The sequence below is a fragment of the Cololabis saira genome, chromosome 7 (assembly GCF_033807715.1).
Source record: "Cololabis saira isolate AMF1-May2022 chromosome 7, fColSai1.1, whole genome shotgun sequence".
Taxonomy (NCBI): Eukaryota; Metazoa; Chordata; class Actinopteri; order Beloniformes; family Belonidae; genus Cololabis; species Cololabis saira.
The window spans coordinates 27,002,456-27,012,880 of NC_084593.1; the positions used below are offsets into that span (position 1 = coordinate 27,002,456).

General features: G+C 39.1%; 1 protein-coding gene across 1 annotated transcript in view; it reads right to left on the reverse strand.

Annotated features, from left to right (window-relative positions):
• LOC133447008 (dedicator of cytokinesis protein 2-like) overlaps window positions 1–10,425 on the reverse strand; it is a 104,343-nt gene that overhangs the window by 16,079 nt on the left and 77,839 nt on the right. Inside the window, exons 27-34 of the mRNA XM_061725380.1 lie at window positions 4,755–4,853; window positions 4,514–4,608; window positions 3,178–3,256; window positions 2,941–3,041; window positions 2,613–2,671; window positions 1,885–2,033; window positions 1,529–1,614; window positions 1,141–1,297 (exon numbers count right to left, since the gene is read on the reverse strand). Of these exons, the coding sequence (XP_061581364.1) occupies window positions 1,141–1,297; window positions 1,529–1,614; window positions 1,885–2,033; window positions 2,613–2,671; window positions 2,941–3,041; window positions 3,178–3,256; window positions 4,514–4,608; window positions 4,755–4,853 (825 nt within the window). The remainder of the gene's footprint in view (window positions 1–1,140; window positions 1,298–1,528; window positions 1,615–1,884; window positions 2,034–2,612; window positions 2,672–2,940; window positions 3,042–3,177; window positions 3,257–4,513; window positions 4,609–4,754; window positions 4,854–10,425) is intronic.

A 10,425-nucleotide genomic window follows, 5' to 3' on the forward strand; every position in this document is an offset into this window, starting at 1 on the left:
ATAAAAACCCAGAGATCATAACATTGTCTGGAAACCTAAAGTTAACAGTTTATTTTGAGTTGTTTATGTTTCAGTGTGTAGAAGTATACTTTTGTTTCTATGAGAGTGCATCTACCTCTGAAGGCAGCACACGCAGCAAATATTGTATGTGAGTAATAGTGTGTGTTTGCATGTATTACTCCTCGGTGAAGTTAGCCTGGGGGACGTGAATATCAGAGTGCACTAGCTAGCCTGAAGAACGGATTTTTCAGTGGGACAAATAAATGAATAGCAAATAGACAGCTGCTACAAGCTATGAGCTAAACACCTCTGCAATATGCCAGGAGCCTTCCTCTGATGGGAGAAAGCACATAATGAGATACAGACACAGACACATCCATTCATCATTAACTAATCCTCCTCAATATTTGCATCTCCGAGAGGTCTTAAAGGATTAAATACATTTCAAAGGAAAGTTTGGAATCTTGATTTAATCTGCTTTGGATATGATGGGGTGGTGGGTAAATGGGTGCACCAGCCTCTGAACACATCAGGGGCAGAAGCTGAGTATCAGGGCTGCAACCGTCTGTAAACAGCATGCAACCAGAAACTGTGAAGAATCGTTAGAACTATCGATGCACAAGGCAAATGTGAGGTAATAGCAGAAAGATCTTGGTATGAGGGAAACGATCAGCGTTTCAGCGATTTGGTGTTACCATGCTTTTATTGATAGTGACTTTACTGATGTGCCTGGATGTATAAGGTTAGCAGCTCTTTATTTCTGAGTCAGTCCCTATTCTACAAAGTACATGAAAGAAATCATGAGATAAGTGCAAATCCCAGATAAAATGCAGAGATTTGAAGTACATGGGACATTTTGAGTGATTCAGCAAGCGTCAGTCAAACCTGACGAATAAAAAAAAAAATAAAAAAAATGAACTGTAACAGAAAAAATGATTTTTTCCAACTTGGTGAACTTGTAGGACCAAACATGTTAAATAGTCCCATACTTCCGTCAATTACTGTCCCCTTTAGGAAACCTATTTTGCATAAATTACCCATCAAAGAGGCGACATGATCTATAAAAAGTTTAGTGCCTACAATTCTTTAAAGGAAGCAATGCAAATGCAGCTACGCCAGCCAGTTGGTGATGTGACCTACCAGAAGGTTGACAGTGCAGCTCATGCGGTTGTTGCGGCTGTCATCACCCATCACGGCGCGGTAGTCAAGGAGACGAATGAGGAGACCCTTCACCAAGGTGACAAAGTGCTGCACTTGAGGTTTCAACGAAGGTTTCTCGGCAGCACAGTCTAGCAAGCTGATAGAGAAACATTCACAACTTAATCATCTGTGACATTGGGGAGGGCTTTTAATTCAGTGCTTTACGTTCTATAAGTTAATATTTTCTCGCTGCGGAATCAGGGAGAAGAGCCAAAAGTTGGGTTCTTAAGTTAGAAATAAATCAATTCAGAGATATCACACCTTAAAAAGAAAAAAAAGCTATTTCCTCTTATACTATCCCATGGTAAATTCTAATAGTCAGGCCTACATGGTCTCTAGCAGTTGCATGTATTGTTCGTCTCCTCCTCCACCTTCCACCTCGTGGTCCAACTTCAGAATGATCTCATTCTCAAACTGCAGAGAAGAAAGCAGCGAGAAAGGAGGAGGGAAATCAAATAGAGGGGTAAAAGAGGGAGAAGTAGAGGCAGAAATTAATTATGCAATCTAATTAAGGTGTCTGTTTTACTTGTATAGGCTATATCACAGGAAATCAATGGAGGAAGACAATATGTGTGTGTGGCAGATATTTCGTGTAAAAGCAGATTTTGTCTGTTTTTTTTTGCTCATCTGTCGTATAAAGGATGCTCCCGAATATATGTCACATATTGTATTTATGTACTGTACCTTAAGGAAGTTTGTATACTGTGCATATTCGCAGATGATCATGTCAAAGAAGATGGGGATTGTGGCTCTTCTCAACTCCTCATCAGGGACCAAAGTCATCTCCAAGATGGGACCCACCATTCCAGGGATAAAACAGATCTTGTGACTGCCTGGATGACACGGAAAGAAAACGAAAAGCGTTGATTTTTGTGTTTACTTTGATAGCATGCATCCAAGATACGTCATCTCCAAAATCCAGGATCTGTGGTGGTTTAATGGTATTCTCAAGCTTTCATTTGGCTCGTGCTAGCCACTCATTTCATCAGTTCCTCACAACAAAAACCAATTAGCCACAACGCTGCACCCAGATGTCATGATCTTATTTATTTATTTATTTTTCTATTATTTGATGTGCTGCTCTAAAGATTCAAAGAAAAATCCTCCGCCACAGCTTTGGTATTATTTTGCTCATACGTCTTGAACAGTCTGGGGACTTTCACTCTGTTTCACGTCTGCAAAATATGGCCTTCCATCTTATAAACAGGATTAAGTGGGCGCTGAAAATTAATGAATGTTATTTCATGTTGACATCTGTGTGATATGATATTTATATAGTGAACTGATCCCCTTGGTGTTTGGAAAGAAAAATAAATAAATCCACGGACCCCCACGTAATTTTGTTAAGTAAAGAGCTTAATCCCAGAGTAAGCAACATGGCCATACTTGTGCTAGAAAGTCACTTTCCTTACCTAGTTTGTACCAGATGTCACGTATAGCAAAGCCAATGAGCCTTCTCATATCCCCATACCTGAAATAAAGTGTAAGAGAAAGTATTTGAGGAAATAGACCCAGAAACAGAATTTGCCACTTAGTTTATAAAAAAATTACCAAATCAATAGTTATTTTCACTGTCTGCAACTGCATAACCTCTTGGAAAAGACAATCCTGCACTACTCCACTTCTAGTAAATAGGAAGTCTTTCGAAAGGTGACATGTGGTTTTATTAACTACACAAGTACAAGTACTGCAGGGATAGTAGAAGTGGCAAACAGGGGAATTAAATGGTTGTACTCTCACTTGACCAGAATCTTGTTCCTCTTCGTTGGTGAGAAATGCTGGAGCTGAAGAGACTCCTGTGTAATAAATGCAACCGCCAAGTGGAAGTAGTTGTTCCACAGCTAGAGAGAGCAAAGCGTGACAAAGAAGAATAGCAGAGACATACTCCATCAAAACTATTGTTAAAAAAGGTTATAAATGATACCAGCAAAATAACACACATATCAACACATCTTTGGCAGGCCGAAGGTCACTTACCTGAACTTCAAAGTCATCGTTACTGAGGAACTTTTGGTTCATAGTGACAGCATAGGTATTGATGGCTCTCAGGAATATTCTAATGAGTAGACACATAATATATTATGTACATTTGTTTTTCTTTTCTTTTCTTCATTTTGAGAATAAAGCATAAATGATCAATGTAAAACATTTCAAAATTCTGTCCAAGATAATAAAAATGAAAGTCCACCGGATTTCATTTGCTGGATCCAGAAACTAACAATGGGTCATCATTTATTCAACCCAAACTAAGCCCAAATGATCAGTGTGTGAAAAACGTATACTGCATTGAACAGAAATAAGATGTTATTTTCTAAAAAGCACAGGGTCGTTTTTTGTTTTTTATTACCCTCACAGGACAAGATGAAGGGACAAACTTCCTCCACAATGATATGAGTAACTGATGACTCAATACAGGAAACAATTCCTTCAAGTTATCGATCCTAATGGTGGTCGGCAGCCAGAGTCATTCACTTTGCAAATTGAAAAATATTTTCATTGAAGAAGAAAAGACGGGTTGGCTAGAGGAAGGTGGTGCTATAACCACCTGAATCAATGGATGTACTCCGTCTTTCACTCTACACTTCTGCATGTTGACTTAGTTCCAGTCAAACAAGTAATGATGTTTTGTAATGGGTTGTGCGTTCTCATAAGACCTGCGAGGTCCAGGGGACTTTTTAACATTTCCTTGCATGTGAAAACATGAAACCCGGTATAAAAGTGAAAAGACGTAACTTTTTTTCCAGAGAATTTCCGTTTCAGTTTGAAGAACATGACACACCCTTCAGATTAAGGGCCTCTGTCACACTAATGGAGGCTAATTTAATGCAGGTGTATCTACAAGATGCGATCCAATGAATTTTTGAACTTAAGGGGTAAAACTGCTCACAGTCTCACTCAGTTTAAATAATGTCTATCTATCTTTATTATCCAGAGTTAAATGACATGCCTCTTATCCTCCCTCCCTCTTTCATTTAGTGGGACTCTTAACATTTCTCTTTGTACCCTGGTCTGCTGACTCCTTATCAGCCTGTCTCCGTCTCTACCTCCCTCTCACTTTTCCCTGTTGGCTTTTTCTCTATGACACAGCTTAGCTTCCATCACAAAACTTCACTGATAGCGCTTGCTTCATCAGCTGGCACACACAGACATCCTTGTCACATCAGCCATTTTCATCATTGCAGTCTTGATCCAAGCTGTATTCTCCCCAGTCTCTAACCTATCCTTCTGTGGGTTTACACCAACGAACAAATCACTTTGGATGATGGCAGTTCTGTGAAATGCATGCGTGGATGTTTACTTGGGGTATGTTTACCTGTTCTGTACCATGATCATGGCCATCCAGTCAGAGGGATACACATGTTTCCCAATCAGGTCCTTGAAAAGTAGAAAAGACTCCATCAGGAAGTCCTGTGTTTAAAAGACAAGAGGTGAAACATGTGTAAGTTAATTACTTCCAAAGAATTAAATAGAGTCCAGTGTGACAGTTTCACTTTTTTTTTTGTCTTAACATCAGCACATAAGTAACAGAGATCTGAAGTCAAGCATTCCCGTACCACAAGATCAGAAGTTCCAGTGAAGGTTTCCAGGTACGTAGTATAATGACGATCATCCATCTGACTGAGGATAGCTGTCATGCAGGCGACAACTCTTGACTGCAGACATGAGGAAAAAAGAGGAAGACAGAAATGCAGTGTTATTTTTGTTGTGTGCTCTGCATCGAAAGCCCCCCAAAAATGTAAAGAATCGTATGCCACATCACGTCCCAGACGGCTAAAGGGAATTTCAAAGACACCTTCAGAACAGTCCTGTATCTTGGTAATTTGTGTCATTGTTATTCCAGTCAAAACACATCGCCATCATCACGTAGTACCCACGGCACCTGAAAAATGCAGCAGTCTCACCAAGAAAATATGTTATTTCTAATGTTATTTTCAGAAGATTTTGTATGTGCCAACAGGCTGATACTACAATGATAGTGACAAATTACCATAATTGCTATAAACAAACGGCACCGTTGCCAGGAATACTGGCATCTCCTGGAGTTTCTAAATTAGATTCAATAGTTTACAAAAGGAGAAAAAGGATTCTGGGAGGCACTAACAATCCAAGAAGAAAAGGAATAAGAAGAAAGGTGTTCGTGTTCACGCTGGAAAATAACTGACGAGAGGTTCAGGATATTTGGGGAAAACTCCTGGTTAATGCATTTAATTTCATCTAAATTTTGAAAAGAAAAAGGTGAAACAGGAATTTTATACACAGTGTGCCATAAAATAGAAATATTTTACAAAAACATCCATAAAAATCGTAACTCAAGACTCAACATATAGACTTGAATTGTGTTATTGTAAATTCACATACATCAGGTTTCCAGTATGATGGTTTATCTAATCCACCTGCACGTGAATATGATCTGAACGTGGTCTGAGGTGACCATGATCTGCAAACGGATGGTAAGAAAAACACCACCCCCCTCCCACACCCCCCCATGTTGGGATGCACTCCGGTATGCCAGGGTTTGGGTGGAATTATACCCCAAAGATTGCGGCAGAAAAGGGAAAGATGAGACAGAGATGAAAGATGATGGATGACTAATTGAAGAAGAAAGATGAACGGCATCAAATGTGGTGACAGTTTTGCATCTCATCAAAATGAGGAGGGCGTGTATTTTATCTCCCTTGAATTTTAATGTCAAACTATGCTTTAGTCATGCACACAAATAAAACATACTTTTCACCACTTTAACCGCAGTTTCACAGAGGAGTCAAACATTAATGCAGATACAGGACCACCTACAAATTTCCAGAGCACTAGAAAAGTTGATCAAATAGGAAATCTAATTGGACCACAACCCTTTATACTGTAATAGGTGTATGAGGTCAGCCTATAATTACCCCATCTTTTACAACTTTGTATAAAGTTTTGACACCATTGACCCCACCAGCACACTTGCACACATCTCTTCTGCCTTCCACCTTTGCCTTTTCTCTGTTTCCTCAATAAAAGGACTTAAAACCCTAATGATTCCTCTAATTAATGGCAGTACCCTTCACTAAAGTCTTTTATTTTTCTCACAATCTAATAATTAATTAATGTCATAACTAACTCTGAGCATTAAAATAAAACCTAAGTATTGGAAACACTGTTATTAACAGTTATATCATGATTGTATCAGTTTGAATTACATAATTATACCATTTCGTGTGACTGCCACCCTCAGGTAGCAAACACCAACAGACAGGACTGAGCGGCACAATTAACTCGCCCTGTCTCTCTCCTCCATCTTTGCCTCTTTAGTGTGCGATGGCTGAACAGTAATAGGATTAAGAACCCACCCACACACTCAGTCACTAACCAGAATTACTCTGCAGTTAAGTACTTTCTGGTCTCATGCTCGCTGCACTTGTGTATATGTGCATGTTTGTGTTAGGTCACGTGTCATTTCACTGTAATTGCTGCTCTCTGAGGACCTGTATCGTCAAAGTTTTCCTCAGCGCCGTTCAAACCCGACTCCAAATACCGGAAGGGCAAAAAGTCTTTGTGTCTTTACACATGAATGTGTTTCATTAACACAGCGCAAGGCAATCATAAATATGGAAAGCATATTTATCGCCTCGTGTATATTAATAAAACTATCATGTGCGTCATGGAGGCACAGAGGGAGCGCGGGCTTGATCAGGCAAAGACCTTACACAACAGCAATGAGATTACAGACAAAAGAGGACACAGATGCTGCCGAGGTGCACCCCCCCTTCCCCCAGCCCAGCCCACACACACACCTAACTGCCCCTCTTTCAATTCTGTCCCTCTGGTCACTATCATTCATAATACATAGGATCAGTGTGTTCTCACTCGCTTCAGAACGGCTGCCTAAGGAACACCTGCTTCACATGAAATTATGCAAAGTTTAGCCTTTTTTTTTTAAACTGAAGAATTACACAGATACTGAAATGTTCACTAAACTCCACAGCTTTAGTGATTATTTTATGATTAGCAGGGGTTAAAGGAAATGTCATTTATTTATGATGCAATCATGGACCTTTGTCTCAGCTTTGTCTTCTTTGTAAAGTATATTTATTCATTTTCAAAGGGTCAGACAGTCAAGAATTGAACAGTATTACAGAAATATGCACCCTCTTTTAAACACCACCCAAAACATGGAACACACTCTCCGCAGACAAATCAAAGTAGAAAAGTAACAAAAAATAACCGTAGAATAAAAAAGTAAAAAATAAGTAAACAAAATTTAAATAAATAAATAAATAAATAAATAAATAAAAAATAAATAAATAAATACAATAAAATAAATTAAAATAAAATAAAAAATAAATTAAAATAAATTTAAAAAAAAGAACGGGGGGTAAAACTTAAAGAGTTAAAAGGCGCACCTACCAAAATTAGTGAACATAAATAAGATAAGTAACAAGTAAATAAGTAGTAACAAAGACAGAAGGGGTAGTCACATGATATCAGGGTAACAGCTTGTTGCATATCAGAACCTGGACATGTACCTTTCAATGTCAGGCCATGCCAGACCATAAAGCCCGCTCCGAAGAGCTTGAGCACCGTTGTCCCCAATATAACAGCTTTGTCTTCTGAAAAAAGTCTTCGTCTAGCTAGAGTTTGTATTGCATCTTGAGTGAGAGAGCATATAGTAAACGCCTTAAAGAGACAATGTGTCAGTGATCCTGCTCTCTACTGAGGTGCTGGGACTGTACATTACTAGAGAAGTTTCAGAGTAAACTTCTACTTCCCCATGGGACTGGAATTAAGTTGAATCAAGTGTTCACTTTAACTTGCAATCATGAAAAATCAGAACACGTACAATTCAGATGTGATTTAGAACAACTTAGAAGCAGTAAATAAAGAGCTAAGGCGTTATTAAGAAGAGAATAATGCTAGCGAATACGTTTTGTTGTTGAAAGTGCTACTGTGTCTGCTCTTGAATGTGCGTGAGTGGCAGCGACCTCTTCTCTCACTGGAGTCAATCACAAGCTCTTTTACTGGAACGTATAGTTCCAGCAGGCTGCCCTGGTGTACTTTTACCCATTTATTTGTAGCTTTGAACATTAAGAAGGTGAAAGTAAACCCTTTGTCCTTAGGGTGTGGTGACAGAGAAGGTCACGGAGCTCACAGAGTTTGTGAAATCAAAATCAATATGTCTGTGTAGTTTGCAGCCAAGAGAAGATTGTAATGCTGGTTAACGCACAAAGCTTTAACAAACAGTAAAATGAAATTTTTTTGCAACACCAGTTTGGTCTTTGATAAAAAGTTGGTCAACATACTGATATCAGCATTTAACTGAGAGGAAATAAAATGACTTCCATCCACAGAATAACTTACTTCTGGGTTGGGAAAAAATTGTTGGGGAAAAAAGTGTGAAGATGCTATATAGTTGAATTATAAAAAATGTTCAGCTGTATTTCTGGTCAGGGGAACATCGCAGAAGCGGATATCACCTTATCTCAACAAAACACTGCATTATAAATGTTCATAAAAGTTGCAACGCCAGCTCCGAATCGTGCCCAAAGTTCATCATCTCCAATAGATTTCTAGAAGGATAAACAGTAAAACACTATAGATGCAATTAGACATAATTAACATATCATTAATTTTAAATTAACACAGAGAGCATTAAAGCATTAAGTGTGAAAGCTTAATTTAAATACTTGAGGTGTTAGGGTTTAATCTGTTAAATTAACCTAAATAAATGTTTCTTACGTGGATGAAACTTCCACCTGCTGCAGTGTAACAGTGGATCAGGCAACCCAACAGTACTTATTGATCATTTTGGTATCTTCTTTAATGCTCTAATGTTTTAAACTTTAAACTATTTGGGATATTTAGCCAGTTTTGAGGACGGGCAGACAGACAGACAGAAAGTCATTACGCTGCAAAATGGCACAAGACAGATTAATAGATGAGTTTCGATTTAAAGCAGAGGGGGAAGAGAAAATAGCAATCCCTGCAAATGATGCCATATAAAAACTATTAATACTGCATTTAACTTAGGTCCAGCCTGTGCTCTCTTTAACACTTTCTTCTTCACATATTTTCCTCTCTGCCACTCATGTTGTGACATTCACCAAAACATCAACAGTCTTTTATTTTTTTGAACAAAAATGCCAAAAAAAAAAAGAGTCTCACTGGGGGCCTGCAGCACTCCACCATGGACATGCGCTCTGTCTTTGACACACAACTACACATACACATGTTCCAACACCCAGAGGCTGAGGTGAAAAGTAGAGAGAAGGGGGGGTAAAGGTAGAGATGGATTGTGGGGAGGTCTAATTAGAGCTGCTCTGTGTGATGGCGTGGCTGCGTGGCTGTGTCTGAGACAGAGGAATAGGTGGCAGGGGAGTCTATCTGTGTGCACAAGTATTTGGATATGCAGTGTGTATGTGAATCTGCTCTGAAAACAGATCAATGCGCCCTCATTCTCATATTTCCTTGTCAAATACAAACAGACTCAATCCGGTGATGCTAACAGTGCAAAAAAATAGGAATGGAGAGAGGTCAGGGAGAAAAGAGCAATGGAGGAGTGATGGAGGGAGGGAAAGATAAAAGAAGATAACATATCTGCATGCTAAAAAAGGGGATGATTCCCTTTTTTTTTCTCTCCAGCTTGTCTCATACAGCGCACTCCGTCTCCTGCCCCTCCCAGCCTGACAATGACATGCTTCTCTTCTCATCCACCACTTCAGTATCAAATTACTGCAACCCTGCTTTAACACAACTATCTCAAGCTTTATCAAACCTTTGCTCAGCACAGCGTGTATAATGTAACACCCACCGCCACATGCATGCATTTTAAGTGTACATCATTTTCTCTGTCTCACTAGAGGTCAATTGAAGCGCAACACAAGGTTAGTCAACCACTTTGCGGTAGTGCATATATCACAGGTGATTCTCAGATGGGGGAGGGGTCAACAGGATGCTGCATGAAGGGTACAGGGGACAGTTATTGTGCATCTTCAGCGTTTGAAGCACATGTTCTTTTAAGTTCCTGCACAACACAAAAATACATTACATGAAATTACTGCACTGCATATGGTTTCCAAATGGGGCAAAATTACAATTTATATCTGGAATATTGCTAAGGTATTGCTATCTACCCTGATGTATGATGAGGAAATTAATTACCAGTCATATCATTTCTTCCACGCCGAGAAGACAAAGCTTTCTTCCCGAGGCTTAATTAAAACCTGATATAATATTGCTGCTCAC